Here is a 22898-nt window from a genome sequence, read left to right on the forward strand (position 1 = left end):
GGGTAACTCGTAGAATATTTTAATGCACGAGTTGCTGAGATGAGATAACCTTTGACCTTTTCAAAATGGCAGAGAGCAACAGAAGAGTCGTGAATGATAATTGTTTTTTGCTACTTGCGCATAGTTTTTGTAGCCTATACAATGTTGTGTCATTGACAATTGTAATATAATGCGTTAACAAGTCAGTGTCAGTTTTAAAAAAAAAACGTTATGGTTTGGTGTTACCTACCAGCTAGCAGATGCTAGCTATCAGTCAATAGGAGCCTTTTAGTAATGAGCGATCAGGCAATTTACTCACATGAATGTATTTTCCTACAGTATGAGAACAAAAGCACTTGAACACAACAAACTGGTAAATACCAGTTCGCAAATGGAAAATATCATCTTTTCCATAGGACATGAAGGCAGAATTAGTGCATTTAAAATTACACACCCAAAATGGCACATTTTGCTCACACCTACAAAGTGGCAAATTTAACATGTTATAATAAATGACCTATATGGTATTTTAAGCTAAAAGTTCACATACTAAAAGTTCACATGGGGACGGCAAATATTTTGTGAAGTCTTGTGAAATGTCTCCTTTGAATGTCACTGGTTCTTGCGTGTCTGTCAAACTGTATGTCTTATTTTATCACAAGAATCCTCATATATGTGATGTATGAATCACTAAATAAGCTTACAAGTTTATTGTTTCGCTTAAGAAATTTTATTTTAAAGATGGATGGATGTGCTTTTTGGTGCTTCTCTATGTTGAGCCCCATATAAGATGATAACATGACAGCTTTTTAATATAAAATGATTTGTTTGTGTTCACCTGTAGAAATAAAGCCATATACATCTAAGGAGGTATGTTTATATTTGAAAGAACTGTTCATAAATCTCTCTCCCTTTACTCATCTCGTCTTAGGAGAACAGCGCTCTTCTTCTCAACGCCATGATGATGCGCCGACAGCAGAGCCAGGAGAGTCCAGGCCCTCTCGGTTATCACACTCCAGACACTGTGACCCCTCCTGAGCTTTTGACGTCTGATGCCATGACCCCTGAACCTGACTATCAGAACACAGTGGCTCATAACTCCAGTGCTGCCAGCCCACCAATGCTCAGCAAACAAGGGTTTGGCATTCAGGACCCCGTCGTGAGGGCCTTTTCTGTCAACGAAACCCTGGAACAAGAATTGAGATCCAAACTCTGTGACCTGGTTGGCCAGGCCAGCGAGATGGATGTGATGTCATCTGATTATGACAGTGTCCGGGAAAGTGTTAGGGGAAAAGAAAGTGAAATTATTAAAAGGGAGAGGCGTGAGAATAAACGAGACAAGATGATTGATAGAGAAATAAATGAATGGCAGCAAGAAAGACAGATAAATAAAGAGAGAGAGATGAAGAGAGAGCGACATAATCAAATACAAAGTGTGCTTGGGAGAGATAGAGAAAGACAAAGAGAAATGGAGATTCAGCTGAAAAGAGATCAAGAGAGGCAAGCAAAGTTTGAAAGACAAAAGAAAATCTTACACACGGACAGTGAACCTGACGTGGAAGTAAAAGAAAAAGAGAAACAGGAAGTGGCTCGTGTGACAGAGGAAGTGAGCAGAATGGAGCGGACCAGGAGTTTGGAGGAAGACAATGAAACAGATAGATCCGATGAGGAGAAGCTGAAGAGAACATCACCACCGAGAAGCAAACATGAAACAGGGTTAGAAAGACAAGAACCACTTGAGACAAATGCAACACGATCGACAGCCACATCTCCAGACAGTGCCCCCTGTGGTCTGGAGGAGCCAATGGCTCCATCAGAGGTAAGACTGATACTTTGTTGCGCTAAACGTTAAAGATATGTTTCAAACTTATTGAGCTGCAAACTACCCAGTGTTTGTATGAATTATAGGCACATTCAATGCAATTGCTGTATCAAACCAAATGTGTACCTCGTTAAAATCTTATTTTGCGCATATGTTCATAATTATACAAACCAATATATATAATGTATCATGTACATGTTAAAGGGATAGTTCACCCAAAAATAAAAATTCTGTCATAATTTACTCACTCTCTGTTTGTTACAAACCTTTATACCACAGGGCTGTTGAATGCTTTATTGTGATTGTTTGAGAAATGTCCAACGGGTGTTGATTATTTTCCTGTAAAATGCACACCTAAGCTGTCAGATGCACTGTAAAAAAATTCTGTAGAAATTACAGTATTACTGGCAACTAGCTGCCAGTAACTTACCGTAGATTTTACATTTATGTTATTTACTGGCAACATTTTGTTCAAAGTTAAATGAACATGAAACATTTTTAGACTTTATCTTCTACAGTAAGTTACTGGCAACCAGCTGCAAAATGACAGCAAATTTTTTACAGTGTGTCTTCAAATAACTACCAGAGCAATGTTTGTAACTGTGGTATAAGCAAAATAATTGACTCCAGTCCTTTGAATTATTTAAAAATGCACTCCGCTTCGCACATTTTTACAGGTTTGCAACAACTCAAGGGTGATTAAGACTTCTGTGTATCCCCTCGCTCCAACGTGACGTTCAATTCATTACAATGGAAGGAAGCGATGTTCCTTTTTTTACAGTCTATGGATGTTAAAGTTGTTTCATAACCTAAATCATCAAATATATTTTCTATATAATCTTAACACTATAGTAAATCACTGCGTTTTACTGGATTTTACGTGTTGCCTTCACCACATAATTTTAAAAAAGCTGAGTTTTTTTGCTTTTTATATAGTTATACATATATGACAACCTCAAGTACTCAGCTGTTCTTTTTGCAAAATAACCAGACTTGCATACTTCCATCCTCGGGAGTTTGTTCTTCCGAGTCTGAACTTGCAAGTCCGAACTAAGAAGGACGCAAGTCTGAACTTTGTGTTCTTGGAATTGAGAAACGAATGAAGAAAAATGGCAATTTTAATCTATATAATCCATTACTGCAAAACATTGATAGAAAGCAATTCTATTAAAGGAACATTATGTAGGATTGTGGTCAAAACTGAAAATATAATTTGAAATGAAAATTAATTCTTAATGTCTAGTGACATACACTGAAAAAAATTATTCATTGAATTTAATAAAAAGTTTTAAGGTAAGTGGTTGCAATCAATTTATTTAAGCTACATTTAAACAAAAGTTTTATATTTTATGTTACTTTACTAATCTTTTTTGTTTAAATGTAGCTTAAATAAATTGATTGCAACCACTTACCTTAAAAAATTGATTAAATTCAATGAATAATTTTTTTTTATGATTAATTGATATCAATTTCTTACATACTGTTCCTTTAAATTAAAAGTTTTTCACCCATATTTTTTAAAATACCATGGTACAAAAATATGTTACACTCTTCGAACAAATGTGTTAAAAACAACACATTAGTGTTGATTCTGGGACAATACACTAAATGTGTTGTCCCAGAATCCATCCATCTCTGTGTTATTATTGAAACAACACATTTTGTGTAACTTTTAACACAACTTGTGTTATATTTTAACACAAACTGACACATAATGGGCCCTATTTTAACAATCTAAGCGCATTGTCTAAAGCGCACAGCGCAACGTCTTAATGGGCATGTCCAAATCCACTTTTGCTAATTTAACGACGGGAAAAATGGTTTGTGCGCCGAGCGCATGGTCGAAAAGGGTTGGTCCTATTGTAATGGGAGTATTTTGGGCGTAACGTGCAGTAAACCAATGACAGTCACAGCTCTCATCCCCTTTAAAAGCAAGTTGCGCTGGCTCTATGACTAATCCCTATTTAGATGACGGACTTTGTAAACTGAAAAACTAAGCAGAGGAAGAAGATCCCCAGTTTAAGATTAATGTTAAATAATTGTGTTGTTTTTCACTTGTATTGAAATTGTTATTTTTTTATTAAAACCTTTAAAACCCGTTTTCTTTTAGTCATGGAAGTAAAAAGCAGGCTTGTAATTGCTTTAAATGTATGCCTATCCAATATCTTTAAAAAATAATTTACAAGTATGTAAGATAAGGTTTGTACTCTAAAAATACTTTATTTGTAACAAACAGGAGATAAAGAATTTACAAACGGCTCTCCGCACGTTTCAGCACTTTGGACAGCGTTTTTCTTTAGCAAAGAGTTTTTTTAAGCATTATTTAAAAATGTTTCTCATCTCACCATATCCGCAGGTACAGAGTCATCATATACAATACATCCGCGAGGCAGCATTAAAAAAAACATTTAAAAACAGATGCATTTGTTTAAAGCAAAGCATTTATTTACTTACCAGGCTGCAGGTGAAGCAGCTCTTTGCGCCTTATAACGTCTCATTTATGTCCAAGAGACTCAATAATAATCTTTTTCATTCAATCCTTTAATCTTTCATATTTAAAAGCATTTTTGTGCTGCTGGGCATTCATGTACTTTGTGATAAGCAAACCCGCGTTGTCCTCCCGTTTATAGGCGCATATTACTAATGCGCTCTTTAAATAACATAAAACATATTGCGCCATTGACTTTAGACTTTAGACCAGGTTTTTGTTGGTCAATGGCGTAGTCTATTTTAGTTGCCTCAAAATAGCAACGCGCCAACAATGCACCTGAACACACCTCGTTTTCAGACCAGAACGCCCATGTGCGCAAAAGGGGGCGCAAATGCATTTGCCATTTAAACAACGCGGCGCTAAATGTGAAAATTAGGGTGGAAACTAGCGAGCGAAAGACACTTGCGTCGCGCATTGCGCTGCATTGCGCCGGGTGTAAGATAGAGCCCAATGTGTTAAAATTACACATGTGTTAAAAGCTTAATGCACAAAGATGTGTAAAACATTAACACATCCTTTCTAAGAGTATTCTATGAACTTATCTTCTGTCAAAAACACTGTATACAGTAAGGCGACTCAATAAGGTTTGGAATGAACCCTGGTTTCCTTTATGTAGTTTAATAAAAAAAAATAGATTAAACTTGATATGATTTACACAAGACAACTTAGTGGACCAACACTGTTTCTGGTTGAGGGTTAAAACAACAAAGTATATTTACCTTAAAAGTGCTTGTGTTAATGAAGTATTATACAGCTGAGCTCCCTCAGACATCACTAAGATGCATGTACAGTATCTGCTATCTCTCTAACCCCCATCATAAGTCATCTAACTGAGGATCTCATGATCAAATGCACAAATTAAAAAGCATGTCTGACAAAATCCCTTTTGCAAGTTGAAAAGTGTGTTGTATGAATGATGCATGAACAAGCATACAGAACTGAATATGAAACCTCTGTAGATGTCGTGAGAACATCTGACTATAGGCAATCTCCACATGGCAACACTCCTATCCTCTATGAGTTTTCATTATCTTTGGCCATTGCATCTGGTCCTGTCTTGTCGTTTACAGCCTGGTTTCTGTCCAGAATATGTTTAGGGAAACATTTGACCAAAAATGAAAATTCTGTCATTTTTTACTGTTGTCTTTCAAATTCTGACATGAGAAAAGTAAACATTTAACAAGTCTTTACATAACTGCTTATACTAAACAACATAATATAACCTTGATATTAGTCACATATGTCAAGGTTTGTGTATCGAACCAACAAAGTCACATTTTTTATGCAGACTAAACTTTTCAGTAAATTTATATCAACTATAAAAACAATGTTTTTTTAATGTGTACATTTACAGAAAGTCAATGTATAGAAAAATACTTTGTAAAGACAAAATAATAACATGCGTTTTAAGTAGCACAGGTCTATTTGTCACTATAGCCAACAATACACTGTATGGATCAAAATTATTGATTTTTAATGCCAGAAATCATTAGGATATTAAGTAAAGATCATTTAAATATATTTGCCTACATATACTGTATATATATATCAATATATCGATGTATATATATATATATATATATATACATTAGTAATATGTATCTTGCTAAGGACTTTATGTAGATTCAAGATTTTCAAAACTTATTCATGATGTATAAATCTCAATTTCCAAAAATCGGCCGTTTTGACTGGTTTTTGTGGTTCAGGGTCAAATACTGTCTGCTTTTAAAATGATAGTGTATGTCAATGACAGAGTTTTCATTTATTGGTTCATTAAAGAGCACCTATTTCATTGCTAAAAATATTTTGTGTATTTGGTATAATACAATGTATTTGCGTGGGTTAAAACCCACATTATTTTCCACATACCGTACATTTTTGTAGCTCCAGATTTCACTCTCTTCCTGAAAATGGACTGATTGGAACAAAGTTCATTGATCTGAAAAGCTCTGTGTCCATGATTGGCCAGCTAATCTGTATGTTGTGATTGGCCTGAATACCTCTGACGTCAGCCGGAAATGTGGAACTCCCTACCATGTTTGAAAGATTCGGTTGCTAACAGGAGTTAACTTACAGGCTGTGAGTCCGAAGCGTGAGGAATTATGATAATGTCGGTCTTGTCTACATCACCAATCCTAGGAAGTAAACTATTGCCTACAATCCGTGTGTTTGTTGTTATCCAAGAAAAGTGATTTACATTGAAAATGATAGCTCGCGTCATAGTTTACTTTGGGGTTTGTACCCTTTGCATATCGTTAACATGAACTTATACACACATACACACCAAAGGAAATATAAAAACGTGAATCAGACAATAGGTGCCCTTTAATCTCATTTAATGTTTGTCTTGTCTGCTGTCGTTCATCTACACTTCAACATATCTATATTTACCTTTCCACTTGTCTGTCTTTTTCTCATGTTGTACCCCATGATTCCTTTCTCTCTCTCTCTCTCTCTCTCTCTCTCTCTCTCTCTCTCTCTCTCTCTCTCTCTCTCTCTCTCTCTCTCTCTCCACCACTTCATTCTGGTTCAGGAGGGGCTCAGTGATCATGCCCTACAGCAGAAGCTTCTGTTAGTCTCATCTTTCGTACAGCAGGTGAGATACATCACGAGCAGAAGTGCACTCTAAAACATGCCGGATTATTTATAATGCAACGTTGGGTCAAAAAAGGACAAATCCAGCCATTGGGTTCAATCACCCCGGCATTATGGGTTAAAATAACCCAGCACAATTTAAAATACAACCCAGAGGGTAGGATTTGTCCCTTTTTGACCCAACACTTGGTTGAAAAATAACCCAGCATTTTTAGAGAGTGTGTGTGATCTGGATCAGGCACAAACACTTTCTCTCAGTCTGCCTCACTATCGTCTTGAGACACTACAGAAACACAAATTCATTCACATTCAAAGTTTTAAAAGTAATTTGGGGCTCAACAAAAGCGAGGCACCATAAACTATATCCATCCATCATTAAAGTCATCCAAATGTCTCCAGTGGTACATACAGTACAGTATGTCTTCTGAGGTGAAATGATACATATGTGAGAGAAGAAGATTATTATTTTGAGCTTATTTAGCAATGGATACGTCACATATAAATGTAAACATAATAATCAGCATGTTACATTCAAATGTGGCAGCATGTCTATAATGTTAAATCTCATTGGTTCGTGCTATCTTTTGCCGAAACACGCATATGACATTTACTCACAAGACACGCGATAACCAATGAGATTCTGTGCTATCAATATGATGCCATATTATATGAGGTTTGTGCACATATTTACTTTAAAATAAAGTAACGGCAAATGAATCACAGCCTATATGTCAAATATACATTGCGGTGTGATCTTAAGGGCGTGTATTTACAGCAGTTAAGATGTTATTTAAAGATTAATATTATTATGAGTAATGTTTTACAATATTGTGTGGTTCTGGTGATGTGTTTGTTTATGTGTATCTGTGTAATATTATTGGTATCACTGAGGTGTTGAATTTAATTATACACGTATATTTCTCTTGCACACAGTGTCCCTTTTATAGTTTGTGGCTCTTATTCTCTTAGGACTGCGTTTGGATCAATTATTTCCCTGATCAAAGCATAAACCAACCATTAATTGATTTCTCAAGTATTCATTACTGAATCCCGCAGGTCCGCTCTTTTTTCCTGGTTCTTTCATTCTCACTTTCTCATCTTGAAAAGTCATTTCACCCTTTTTCATGTATCCTTACTGTCTCACGAGCACAAACATAGACAGATTGATGTACATCTAATATTGATGCCTTATTTGTATTCTAGATGAACTCTCATGCTTGTTACATTTTGTAAAAAGTATTGACAAAAACAGAAGCCTTTCATGTCTTATGATGACGCGAGTACTGATGTTCTAGTGTAAGTTATGAATGCGCTTTTAGTCATGTCACAATTTTATCTCTTAAAGGGGACATTTCACAAGACTTTTTTAAGATGTTATATAAATCTTTGGTGTCCCCAGAGTGAGTATTTGATGTTTTAGCTCAACATATCATATAGATAATTTATTATAGCATGGTAACATTGCCACTTTATAACCGTGAGCAAAAATGTGCAGTTTTTGGGTGTGTCCTTTAAAATGCAAATAAGTTGATCTCTGCACTAAATGGCAGTGCTGTGGTTGGATATGGCAGATTATTATCCCCTTCTGACATCACAAGGGGAGCCAAATTACAATGACCTATTTTCACATGCTTGCAGAGAATGGTTTACCAAAACTAAGTTACTGGGTTGATCTTTTTCACATTTTCTAGGTTGATAGAAGCACTGTGGACCCAATAGGCTTTATGCCCAGCACTACTTCCTGAACTTCAGCCAGCTCCTTGTTTCCTGTCTGCCATTATTGGACAAACTGATTAATCCAGGTGTGTCTGATTATTGTTGTTGTGACTACTGAGGTCAGGCACATCTGGATTAATCAGTTTGTTTTTGACTACTGAGGTCAGGCACACCTGGATTAATCAGTTTGTCCAATAATGGCAGACAGGAAACAAGGAGCTAGCTGAAGTTCAGGAAGTAGTGCAGCTGGGCATAAAGCCTATTATAGCAATAATAGTGGATTATAACATGATTTATATACCTTACTTACGTTGTCTCACAAAATGGAGTTGGTTTATCAGTGGATCTCTGATCTCTCTCTCTCTCTCTCTCTTGTTTATTATGGAGCAGAAGTATTCGGCCGCATCCTTGTGCAGCATCACCACAGAAGTCCTGAAGGTCCTCAATGCCACAGAGGATTTGCTTGGAGAGGCAGAAGGCAAAGTGCACGACCCTTCTCCAGCTGGCACACCATTATCATCTCGCCCAGGAAATAAGAAGTTGGACCAGCACCTCACTAAGATGGAGGAAAATGTAAGATTATCAAAATTAAAATGATACAAGCTTTTATACTTTTACTTTTATAGGAAAGTCCAAGGTCTGTGTGTTTCGAGCCCCAGTAGTTTCACCATTTATTTTTTTTGTTTTGTGTGCAGGTGTATCTGGCTGCAGGTGCAGTGTACAGTCTAGAGGGGGCGCTAAGTGATTTAGAAGAATGTGCTCGCAGCATTAGCAGCTCCACCACTGAAACTGAACTGGCCTACCTGGAGGATCAGGTAGCCACTGCTGCCGCCCAGGTGCAGCAGTCTGAGCTTCAGGTGTGTGTGGGGGATCATATAGTTGGATGGTTATATGTGATATCAGCACAGTACCTTTATAACTAAAGTCCTTTACAAAAATTATTTCAGCTTTTTGTTCAAAATTTGGTATTTTTGAAGAAACCTACTCATACACAAAATAGAAAAAAGTTGGATCAAAAAAATTACTTTAATTGGTAACATATAAAAAATGTAGTTGTTTTAACTTACATGTTTAAGTGAAAAACACTTTAAATAAAACATTTTAGTTTAAAATGTTTATCTTTTTAATGTAGATCTCTGATATCGAGGCAAGAATAGCGTCCCTCAAATCTGCAGGATTGAATGTGTCTACATGCACACGATTTTCCAAGTACAAGTCTAAACCTAAGGTGGGTTTCATCACCTTGATGTTTAAACTTTGAAAACTTTTTATTGGTTTATGTTTGCTTTGTGACGTGAGGTTTTATATTTTGCAAGAGTTTTTAAGATGACAAATAAAACTTGGTGTCCCCAGAGTATAAATGTAAAGTTTTAGCCAGAAAATACCATATAGATCATTTATTATAGCATGTTAAAATTGCCACTTTGATTGTCCTTTTAAATGCACATGAGTTGATCTGTGCTGTGCCCTATATGGCAGTGCCATGGTTGGGTAGCGCAGATTAGGGGCGGTATTATCCCCTTCTGACATCACAAGGGGAGCCAAGCACTGGCGACCCAATTATAGCACTTAAACATAAAAAAGTCAGATTTTCATGATATGTCCCCTTTAAAGAATGTTGACATTAAAGCAACACCAAAGAGTTTTTTTTACCTTAAAATAACGTTTCCAAAAAAGTTTCAGTCATTCATTCACTCACTCAAAACAGGGTGAACGGCACTTTCACATTCGCTTTGCAGCCCTCTATCGGCCAAAACCGCACTAAAAAAGTTTCCAATCAGCGGGTCGTGGTCCTGTAGTTTGAGTGAAAACTACAAAAACTTGCTTTACGACACACCTACACTCTAAAAAAAATTGCTGTAATTTTACAGCTGGTTGCCAGTAACTTACTGTAGAAGATAAAGTCAAAAAATGTTTCATGTTCATTTAACTTTAAACAAAATGTTGCAAGTAAATAACATAAATGTAAAATCTACAGTAAGTTACTGGCAGCTAGTTGCCAGTAATACCCATTAATACTGTAATTTCTACAGACATTTTTTACAGTGCAGCTATGCTGCAGTATTTACGACAGTGGTAATGAACAATTACGCTTCTAACCTGTAGGGGGAGCAAAGAGCAAGTCTTTAGTGTTGCTTTAATGTGTACTTTTAATAAGCTGGATGTATGCTATCTATGAAATAGTAATGGCACTTGTCCTGTCTTAGGCCCAGACGTTGGATTCTTCTCGGCATCAGAGGAGAAAACTTCCTGCACCTCCTTTCAAAAGTCTATCTACAGGTTAGAAAAGACTTACATATACGATCATTTAGTAATAATGCTCTCATATACATTACTGTAGGGCAAGGTTTTAATAACACATAACAGCAGATACAATGGCGGACTGAGACAATAATTCAGGCTGGAAATTTGAATTCATCCCAGGCCACCTTCACTAATATTATTATATAGTTGATATATAATGTAGACTACCTGACAAATTATAAATTTGGCCTCTGTATTCATCCAATAGGGATGAAATTTATACAGATTTAAAATATAAAAAGGGGACTGACCAACAAGTGACCTTATTATCTTAATAATGAGTTGTTTCGGAGTGACAGTATAGGTAATGACTGTACACAGGGGCGTCACTAGGCCCTTTTTAGGGGGGCTTCAGCCCCCCTAAATTTCAGCCCAGCCCCCCTAAAAATTATTTGATTCATTACTTTGTGATCGCGTCAGTCACCTATAAAAACTCTTTAGAAAAGGCAGCTTGCTGCGTCATGTTTCGGCTCCTCCCCTGATCTGAGTCAGCATGGATTTAGCGCGTTTTTCAATCCGCAGGGGGGCCGAGCAGAGCGAACACATCAGTAGTACAAGGTGTGTGCAAGGCGGACTGGCGGCTGTTCTGGCCCGCCGTGCAGTCAGCGCAGGTTGACATGTGAAAATAATATGACATGAATGAATGACGGACCTCTTAAAATCTACGAATCAGGCAATCGCGGTGCGAAAATGCCAGCACATGAACTAACGGCGGCAACCCACTGCCTTTTTGGCTTTATCTAACAAATATGCAGCGCAAAGGAGAAGCAGAGAGAGAGACAGACGCAGCGAGATGCTGCAAAATCACAGAAATATTCGCCAAGAAGGGAGCAGGTCAGTCAAGTTACCAGTAAACGCACACATCTATATATTATTATTGCTGATTAACGTTACATGTTTTAAAGTCAGGTGCTGGCGTGATGCATTGCTTTATGTACAGTTGCTCTTAACGCATCAAGCAGATGATTTCACGCAGCAAAACAAACACCAGGTGATTGTGAAGTTTATCATTTTATAAAACTTGTTTTTTTTGTGGAAAAACTGGATCAAAAGTGCAAATCAAGCTTTTTATGGCAATTTCACCTTATATTTGCAGTTCTTTAAAATAACTTTTTTAAATCTAATAATATAAGTAAGTATAGGTTATTAAATATGTTTGTTTCATTTAAAATATTAATATTTCAACATTTGAACTCCTTCCTTTTAAAAAGTGTATGCCACATGTGTATTTGTCTGTGGTATGGTAGACTACATTGTGTATTACTAGTAAGTTTTTGAGGGTTCAACTACTAGACATAGGGGCTGTTTCCCAGACAGGGCTTAAGTCTAGTTCAAGACTAAAATGCCTGTTTAAGTTTTAGTTCTTAACTAAAAGTAGCTTGCACTAACATATCTTAAAATACATCAGTCACATTGTTTTGTCTCAAGATGCACACCTGTAATATTTTTGTAAGATATGCTTGTAAAAACTACATAAACATCATAATATAACTAAGGCCTAGTCCTGGCTTAATCTAAACCCTGTCCTGAAAACCACATCATACTGCATCTTGACAACTCAGTATTAAGGTAGATCACTTGTTGGTCAGTCCCCTTTTCTATATTTTAGATCTGTATAAATTTGTTCCCAGATTAACACAGTGTCTATATCAACAATTAATATTAACCTTTAAGATAAATTACAATAAAACAGTAAAAACAGTAAAATGATGTGTTTGTACTGGAAACGTGTGTTGTGTATTTGCACAGTGAATAATGAATCAGGAAGTCATTGTAAAAAAATCTCCATTCCCAACTGAAAAATGTCTTGTCCCATTTATGAAACACAGGGAATACAATGGAATAGTGGATTGCAATAAGGTTGGTAGTATACAACCCTACCGTAATAGTAAAATAATATTTTTTTAAATCATACCCTTACTGGGGGCTGAGCCCCCTAAAAGGAAAATCCTAGAATCGCCCCTGACTGTACATAAAAACATTTGCGTCTGTGGCCATGGCTTTTCTTTTTATTGTCCTTCTGAATTATAGTCCTATATAATCCTTAATCTTGTGGCACATTTTCTTAAAAAATGCAATGGAATATGCGGTATATTTATACAATTTTATGCAATGAAATTGCGGGAACTTGCAAAAATTGCGGGAACTTGCAAAAATTTTTAAAACGATGAAATCATGCAAGCCCGCTGCATATTTTGCGCACGGAAATCTGCAATTTACGTTGCTAAAGTGCGGTGTATTTGAAAAAATGCAGCCCCCGCATAAATATGGCAGATTATGCGTTAAATCATGCAATTTAAATAAAATTGTGTTTTTCTGGAGGTACTGATATTTGCACGATTGTCAGATTTGGCCAAAAAGGCAGTGCGTTTCCGCCGTTAGGTCATGTGGTGGCATTTTCTGATTGCCTGATTAGTAGATTTTGAGAGGTCCGTCATTCATCTATGTCAACCAAAGGCCATTCGGAAATATCGGTTCAGAAAAAACAGTCTGATAAAATTGCTCAATTACAAGAAAACAAGTCAGACGCACTTTAAGAGTTTTGCATCAGAGTTCTTCATATGCAGTTTTTGGGTTATTTCTTATACAGTGTTTACAGTACTTTGCCTCTTTTCTCTGAGCAACCGTGGTTCAGATCAATATCATTTTCCTCGCTGTCTTTTAAGGATCTTTACATTTTATCCTTCACATAACATAGAGATGCATCTTTTGCCCGTGTGCTGAACATTGTGCATGTGTGACCGCACGTATAAACCTACTGACATCCCAGAGGCATCATTTCAGTCTGCTTCAGTGAAAAGAGCACCTTTCTCATCTCTTGACGTTGAGCACAGGGAGAGGTTGATGAAAAAACATGTTTTCACGACAAGTGACATTACACATTCTGATTTGAAAAATAAGGTGGAATGGGTAACTCGTGAAAAGGTGTGAGACTTAATGCACCATGCAGAAGAAGAAAAGAGCAGAGGATCCATTAGAGAAGAAACAGTAAGCCGACTGCCAGCATTATTTCTTTTCCACTGCTTTCGTCCTTATGCTTCTGTCTTTATGTTAATTAATGGGTTTCTCTTTAGCCCGGGCCATTGATATGATCATGATTCATATTGATTTCTTTATTTTACATTAGCTGCATCTTCAAAGGACAAAACGAGCTTGTTAGTCACGTAAACCTGCTAATAGCTGGAGATGATGATGGTCATCTTGTAGGAGGCCTGAAGTGGTTCTTCTATGTAGCCAACATTGTTTGATAGATGTTTTCCCTGAAACTCTTTTTGTGCTGTTCAACACAAATCCATATGATTACATCAGAAAGCTGGTTAGTTACCTTAAATGAATTCAGCAAAAGCAGAACTGAACAGGTTCAGTACAAGCAGTACGTATGACTCGTGCACTATAAGTCATATATGATAAGATGAGCATATGAACATCTCACAAAATATACTTTATCATTTGATCATATTTAAGTTAAAACAATTGTAATATGTATAATAGAATAATTTCTGAATTTCTTTCACACAGAAAAGGAGTATAAACCCGACTCACAGGTGAGGTCTATGAGGCCATGACAAGACGATGCGTGAACTTCACATTTGTCAAATATGGCTTCATATGGCTTCATTATTTGACTGCTAGGACCATCAGGCTGTTCCACACCAGTGCCTTGATCCAACTGTCGGTCCTCAAATATAATCAGCATTAATGCGACAACCCCTGGAGCTCTACACCTCTGTGCTCCAGTAACCAGAGCATCACATCTGTTTCTCTCTGCCTTAAAGGAGACCACACGGCCTCCAGTGAACCACAACAGAGGGTTGTAATTGTAATTTTAGCATTATGACATATAGGTGGACAATAGTAAATGTTAACAATCTGGGACCTTCTTTCTCCTTTTCTAACTGTTTTCCGAGTCTGTATGTTGGAAATGTAAATGAGGAAAATGCTAAACCATACAGTACTGTGCAAATGTTTTAGGCCACCACAGTGTCGATGTAAAAAATGATATCATATTAACATATATTTTTGTGTTAACAAATTAAGTGAAACAATTTTTTTATTTATGTCAACTTATCAAAAGTCAAAATTACTTCAATTGGTAATTTTTACTCACTTAAGTAAAGCTTAAAAAGTGTTACTTAAGTATCTTTAAGTATATCCAACATTTACTTTTTACAGTGTTGACAAGTATAATAAAACAAAGTTTAATATAGTAACGTATTTAGTGTAATTTAAGACTTCAGTTTTCTTAACTTTTTCCCCGCCATTAACAATGCTTCCCTGCCAATGACGAGTTTTTACGGCAATCCATATTTTCACTATTATCCACTAGGTGGCACTCTTACCCAACTTATAAAACACAAATTCATCTATGGATCCAAAAGCAGTAAATACTCCATGTATATTTTAATAGGGCTGTCAGAAGATTAATCGCGATTAATCTCATACAAAATAAATGTTTGTTTGCGCATAATATATTTTTGCATAATATATTTGTGTGTGTATTTTGTGTAATTATCATCTATATATAAATACACACATACATGTATTTAAGAAAAAATGTTGTTTATGAATATATTTTTTATTTATATATAATATCAAATATATTAAAATCCAAATAAATATGTATATACATGTAAATATTTCTTAAATACATATACGCATGTGTGTGTATTTATATATACAAAGTAATTGCATACAGTTGCATACATCTATATATTATGCAAAAACAAACTTTAATTTTGTATGCGATTAATCGCAATTATTTTTTGTCAGCCCTGGGTTTTGATTATAACAAAAGCCATTTACAAAAATGCAATTATTTCAGCTTTTTGTTCAAAATTATGTATTTTTGAAGAAACTCACACAAAATAGACAAAGTAAAAGTTGGATCAACTTTTTAAAAATTACTTACATTGGCAACACCTAAACAATTAAGTTGTTTCAACTTACACGTTTAAGTAAAAAACACTTTAAATAAAAACATTTTAATTTAAATAACTTTTTATGTGTTATTAATCTAGTAATTATATATTTTTTAGGTGTTACCAATTAAAGTAATTTTTTTAAGTTAATGCAACTTTTTACTTTTTACAGTGTATTTGAGAGGTGATAAAAAGAGAACAAATTAAGATAGGATGAGGTTCTGTTCTTTCATTTGATATATTGTATGTTTATATATTTAAAAAAGAAAAAAGTTTAAAGAAGAAAAAAATGCTGGCGCTGGCTGGCAGCCAACTAAAAAAAAATGCTGGCGGGAAAAGAATTAAAAGAGTTTAGTGCCAAGAGAGGTCAAACTAAATAATGACTTTTTACCTGAAAAGCCATTTTGTTTTGAAAATAGCTTTTCTGTACATATTTCCTGTATTTTCTGTTTCTGTCTTTATAAAGAGAGTGAAGAATAAAAGTATATCATTGGTAAAACAGAAAACCTGGTGGTGGCCTAAGACTTTTGCACAATGTTAAAGTTTTAAGTGTATGAAATGTCTATGTGAAAGTAAACACAAGATATCTGCAGGACCCTTTTGAATTTAATTCATTTCCATCGAAGCTTCCTCAATCATTTTTTGTTTTTTGTCCTGGCACAAATAACTCGGGTTTCTTTTCCGATCATCATTTTTTGGATCATTTTTTAGTCAATGAAATTGTTATCAGCATCTAAATCAACTGAGATCATTCTTACACTTGCATTTAAAATGTCATTTTTTTGAGAATCAGTGTCAAGTATTATTGGAAAGTTCTTGACCATCTTGCCATATAATGAGTTTGTGTATGTACGTGTGCAGAAACATGTGAATGTGTGTGCGCAAAACCAGAAACCTCCCGTGTATTCACACTTGTGTCCAAATTAACCCAGGATATTCAATCCACTCTTAAGTAGGAATATTAAATCACTGCCTATTCAATCTCAGTACACCACACTTCAGTCATTTGCTCACAAGTGCTGTGGACTGTGGTGACTCCTAATATTGTTTAATGAATTTGAAATCTCCTGGAGTTGTATTGTAAGAACATTGCTTTAGTATTAAAATTCAGCTAAATACTTAAAATGCAAAGTGTGGACGTCCTGTAAAATTATCTAAGACAAATTGCATTGCAATTTACAGTCTATAGAATAGTGATTATAAATATTAGCAAAAATATATATCACTGTACAAAAAGCATTAAGTTAAAACAACTTGGTTTTGCAAGTCAATTTAACTTGATATTTTAGGTTTAGTGATAAGTTGACATAAGTGGAAATTGTTCAACGTAACTTAAAGTAACATAAAATATATATTGATTTGGCATCATTTTTACAGTGCAGTATTAAATACACCCAATATTGTCTCAGGGTGCTGAGAAAAAACATAATAATAAAGCTTATATATTTATAAAGCATCCCACTCATTTCTTTTACAGTATTATTATACCATATTATATATACATCTTATTTCCACATCAGTATTTTATGAACAATTGTGTGACTGTATATGACACATCATGTCATGATGTGATTTTTCTGTGACTACGATAAAATCTAGGCTGTGTTGTACATCCAAATCCAGATTTTTTAACAATAGACAACAGAAAGAAAAAATGTAAAAGATATTTAGTAAAATTTTAATTATATATATTTTTTGGTCCTCAATTTTTAACTTGCACTGTAAAAAGAATTAAAACTGTGTTGTGTCATAAAAACACTTTTCTACACTGTAAAAAGTTGGTTCAACTTTAAAAAGTAAGTTAACTGGTTGCCTTAAAATGTTGAGATAATTCAAATTAAAAATATTAGTTGACACCTCATTTTAACACTACGTTTTTGAGTTAACTACTATTTTTAAGTTGAATTAATTCAGAAGTTTGGGGCAACCAGTTGACTTGCTTTTTAAAGTTGAACCAACTTTTTTGCAGTGGAGAAAATTGTTTTTATGACAAGTGTCCATATCAAGGTAATGAATTTTCATCAGCTTCTTGGTTTAATTTCATTTAAAGCCGACAGAGAATCAACTAGCATGTTCTTCACTGTCCTTTGTTTGCCATTTTACCACAGTTTTAAGTGTCTCAAACGGGTCCTGCTCCCTGTTGTTGTCTATGGCAATGTTTATGTATAAAAGCATGTATCACATTTCTAATGTAAAAACGTCCAATGAAAAGCACATTCAAAAAGTTAAGTGTCCTACAGTGTCATGTATTTTTCTATTAAAAAAATCCAATGCACATTTGCATTTGAATAAATTACAAAAAGAGAAGAGACAGACATGCAATATGTTGGGTTCCATATGTGTATTTCGGGTTTGTCATGATAACAGAATGAAAGGACATTAGCCTGCCTCTTATCAGAAGAGTGTCTTTGTGTATTTTAACAGTAAGTGTTAACAGCGATACAGATAATATTCTGAATAAGCCAATGAATTCTCATGTGCCAAATTTCTTCTGACAGAAACAGTGTTGAGTTATATACACAAATAAAATACTCATGAACTCATGATTCAGAACTCCATTTGCATCTTTATATATTTTAACAATTCAATTGTGGAGCTGTAATTTGCATAATTCATCTAGTAGCATAAGTGAATCAAACATATACATTTGTCAGTTTATTTATTAATATAGATTGCATTTGTTATATGTACAGATATATTCGTTTGCCAGTCATTTTATGTGAAATAAATGTTGTGGGAGACAAAGTCATAAAGAATATGAGAAAACGGATCAGTTGAACACTAATACACTTCAATAATTACAGACAGCGGGCAGATGAAGGCATGTGGATGTTATGGTAACCAGTCTGAATCATCCTGTGCCAGTACACTACGCAAACTCTCTTTATTCCTGAGAGTGTTTAACAGGAGCTCCAGAGACTTGACCACAGGTTGTAAACCGCCTGCACTCTGCCTCTTCCCAAATCGCCCGATGGGTCTCACACCACGCCCAACATACCAGAATGGGTCAATCTCTGGACCTGATGTGGATACATCCAAAGTTAAAATTAATGTGTATTTTGAAAACATGCATACAAGTATTTTCAACATGGAATTTCTTTCTTGTTTTGAATTTAATTCAATAGGTTTACATGCATGTGCTAAAAACAAAGAGTTTTACTTATATCCCTTTAAGTACTAGTATTAATATTAATAAGCAACATGTAGGAGTGATGTCTGTCTTAGTTGCATGTAATTATGCACAATTAACTGTTAATATATTAAGTAGATGTAACATTTGTAACAAAGACATTGTAAAATAAACAACGTTTATTCTATGAGACATTTTAGTAACACTTAAGCACACTTGTCTGTATAATGCAATATTAAAAAATGCATTATTTAAAATGTTGTGTGCTCTCATAATCTGTAACCACTGTTATTATAATGCATTTGTAAGATCTACTTTTTATTTTATTGTAATATTTTTTACATATTATTTAAAATAACTGTATGAACCTAAATTGTATATATTGTTTTTATTTTTTGTATTTATTGATGCAAATTTTTACTTTTATTCAGTGCATGACTGTGTTATATTATGTGTATCACTGCAAAAAATGACTTTTTTAGTATTTTTGTCTTGTTTTCAGTAGAAATATCCAAAATTCTTAAATCAAGATGTATTTTCTTGATGAGCAAAATGACCTAAGAAAATAATACTAGTTTTAAGACAAAAAATATACAATTTAAGTGAATTAAGTGATTAAGAAAAACGAAATCTTATTTCACATTTTTTTTTCTTACCCCATTGGCAGATAATTTTGCTTGTTTTAAGGACAATTTCACTTAAATTGTATATTATTTATTGTATAATTATTTTCTTAGGTCATTTTGCTCATCAAGAAAAAGCATCTTAATTTAAGAATTTTTAGATATTTCTACTGAAAATAAGACAAAAATACTAAGTAAGAAAGTCATTTTTTGCAGTGATTAAAATGAACTGTGAAGTAACTCACTTCTGTTATCGACGTTGTGGACGATGTGGAGGTCGTGCTCTACTGTGGTGCCATGTGCATAGGACGCAGTCGTGGACAGGATGAGCAGCACCAGGAACGCGACGCTTCCCAAACGCGACGGAATCAGGCACTTTGTTACCGGCTGAGATAACGCGTCAGGCAGCATGCTGGCTCTGGATACAGGGCACTAGAGGAGATGTGCAAGATGGCAAACACAATTATAAACTCTTCACAATAACTATATATAAAAAAAACATTCAATATCCATAACAGATCATTACTAAAACTTTAGAAAGGCCTAATGACGTAATAATATTTTCTAATGGCAGGATGTGTAGTGGGCGTTTATTCATAGGTTACACATTGGCGTTCAAAAACACCCACATTAAAAATATTATAGTAGGCTATACTTTAGCATTTACTTTAACAGACTATTAAAGTTTGGCATATGGCACTTAACGTAAAGTTACAGTGTATACAGTGTTTATATTTACAGTACATTAACATTTTGTATAATTACCAAAATATACAATTATAACATAGTTTAGGTCTATATCCTAAAAAGGCTACTAAAGTATGCTACACTACAGTATTTTTCATAGGCTAATATTAATAAATATCAGCTTTAAAGAGCGCAGTGGAATGGACGCAAGGTAGGGGTCTCAAGACGCGTGTTTTTAACTTTTTCATTGAAGTTCATGAGGCTTATGATGCGCGTGCCAATTCATAAACTTGCATTACAAAAGCACTGCAAACGTAACACAAAAACACGGGCTGTTTAACGCACCCTTAATACATATCTTGCAGTAGTAATATCTAAACTTTCAAGAAAAAAAAAACACTTTTGATTTATATTTAAATAAATTCATTCCTGCGGAGAAACGCAATAAACGAAAAATCTGCTAAAAATTGTTAATAGTTAATGGACTTACATGTGTCTTTGGACGCTTGATGTTCAGTAACAGGTGTCTGTGAGTTCCTTCTTCAGTCTCAGTCATTTAGAAATGAAGATGTCATGCTTATATATCGTAAGAGTCTGTCACAAAATCGATTAGATCGCGTCAACATCACAGAACATCCCCCCATATATCCCTCCTCCTACTTTCCCAACCATCAGTTTCTACTCTCCTTTGACTTGAACCCATCAAGGTGAACGAGTGATGAAGAGCTCGTTTATTTGTGAATCAAACACGTTCTGACTCACTTCATCAATGTCTATCTGACACACACACAACATTAACTTCTTTAAGAAACACCAGCCTACCTTTCATGCAAAAAAAAAATACATAAAATGTAATAACCAGCTGCAAGCAATTAAAAGTCATGTCAAACAGGTTTTACTAACAGGTTTTACTTTACTGGTGCAGCTGGTATTTTTTTTTTAATAAGTACACTTTTGCACATAAAGAGTTCATATTAGTACCTCAGATTGGTAACAAAGGGTGAATATTACACTTTAATCAATAATGTTGGGTTATTTTCAGCCCACCACTGTATCAAAAAGGCACACACTATAGACGTTGGGTTTGTCCATTTTTGACCCAACGATGAGTCGAAAATAACTTGTCGAAAAAGTACAACTTTGTACCTAAACAGTTCATATCTTGTATATTACATTTCAATACCAAAGAGTGCATATTTGTACCTCAAAGGTAGATATTAGTATCTTAAAGGTACAAATTGGTCCCTAATGTATATTTCTCTGTATGGTACATATTAGGACCTTTTTGAAGGGTAATGCCCCGGTGACAGCTGGTGCACATATTTTGACCATTTTTTTTTTTGACATTGCAACAAAGCAACCTAACATGCCTCTTGTTTAAATAATCCGTCTAAAAGTAATGTAAATGAACCGATTTCCTCCAATTCTGTGGAGTTGTCCGGGTTTCACTGAAACCACATGTTCGACAGATTTATTAAAAGGTTTCAACCTGAAAAGACAGCAGGTTCAATCATTCACCCTGCTCTGTTTTGGGGATGTTTGGGGTGTAAATCTTAGCCTACACAGAGAGTGGGTTGATACAAGCATTGATCAACTGTAGTTTACTCCGCACTAAAATCCAGACACCAGTCATTCTCGCAAACTGTTCAATGAACCATTATCTGCGTCTAACTAGTGTGGGTGTGTTTGTGTGTGTGAGCAAGCATGCGTTTTGAAGAAAATTATTGCAAAGGCCTGCGTCACCATGCAACATTGTATTTCAAAAGCACATAATGGATAGACCAGGAACACAGGTTGCTGTCACTGGGGTGGTACTCTTTTAATAAGTATCTTTGCACCTAGAGTTCATATTAGTACCCCAGATTGGTACCAAAGAGTGCATATTATACTTTAATAAATAATGCTGGGTAATTTTTAGCCAAACACTGTATCAAAATTAACCCAGAAAATGTTTATATTTTACAGAACAGTGAGTTAAAACAACCCAGCATATGTTAAATTACAACCCATTGGGTTGGGTTTGTCCATTTTTGACCCAACGATGCGTTGAAAATAACTCAGCATTTTTAAAGTATAGGCTACATCAAATGGAATCAAATGTATACATATCTGTAACTAAATGGTACATATTAGGATATATTTTAAAGGGTACCACCCCAGTGACCATTTTCTTCTGACAGTGTAAGTTTCCATTAAGAATGTAGATACCATGAACCTGAATCTTCAGATCTCCAGCAGTCAATATTAGATGTCTGTGACTTCTGTTATTATTATTTCACTGACTCACTGATTTGTGTAAAACCTAATGAAATTAAGCATGCACCTTCATTTATTCTTTGCATCTTACTTTAAGATAAAAATCATATTATTATAGTTATTTTATGTAATGCATGGGTGATTCTCACGAAAACTTGGTTTTAAATATGTCAAGCATGAAAATGTAAAAATTGCTTAAATTTACTTTTTTTCCCACCAGACATTGAAAAACAAAGTCTGGAGTAAATGGGAACATTAATTTAAAAACTTTTACTTATCATTTAACACTTTTTGTAACATAAAAAAAAAAATTAGTCCTTAAAAATCTCATTACCGCAACAGTCAGAAAACATCAACACTGACATATTTTCAAAAT

General features: G+C 34.8%; 2 protein-coding genes across 3 annotated transcripts in view; one reads left to right on the plus strand and one right to left on the minus strand.

Moving 5' to 3' along the window:
- The window catches only part of myripb (myosin VIIA and Rab interacting protein b), a 146199-nt gene extending 131389 nt beyond the window's left edge, over positions 1-14810 (plus strand). The window contains exons 11-17 of one of the 2 annotated variants that reach the window (XM_073863748.1): positions 911-1798; positions 6826-6888; positions 8994-9176; positions 9299-9460; positions 9736-9831; positions 10811-10883; positions 14427-14810. In XM_073863748.1, the coding sequence (XP_073719849.1) occupies positions 911-1798; positions 6826-6888; positions 8994-9176; positions 9299-9460; positions 9736-9831; positions 10811-10883; positions 14427-14473 (1512 nt within the window). In that variant the 3' untranslated portion in view covers positions 14474-14810. The remainder of the gene's footprint in view (positions 1-910; positions 1799-6825; positions 6889-8993; positions 9177-9298; positions 9461-9735; positions 9832-10810; positions 10884-14426) is intronic. The other variant, XM_073863749.1, reaches the window with a different exon arrangement.
- A 3658-nt stretch (positions 14811-18468) lies between these two features.
- Positions 18469-20912, minus strand: prlh2 (prolactin releasing hormone 2). The gene is made up of 3 exons (XM_055181728.2): positions 20757-20912; positions 19825-20011; positions 18469-18846 (listed from the first exon to the last, which is right to left on the minus strand). Exons 1-3 carry the CDS (start codon positions 20820-20822, stop codon positions 18659-18661), a joined length of 441 nt encoding a protein of 146 aa, XP_055037703.1. The 5' UTR covers positions 20823-20912; the 3' UTR covers positions 18469-18658.
- Positions 20913-22898: the final 1986 nt, after the last annotated feature.

This window comes from Misgurnus anguillicaudatus, chromosome 25 (assembly GCF_027580225.2).
Source record: "Misgurnus anguillicaudatus chromosome 25, ASM2758022v2, whole genome shotgun sequence".
NCBI lineage: Eukaryota > Metazoa > Chordata > Actinopteri > Cypriniformes > Cobitidae > Misgurnus > Misgurnus anguillicaudatus.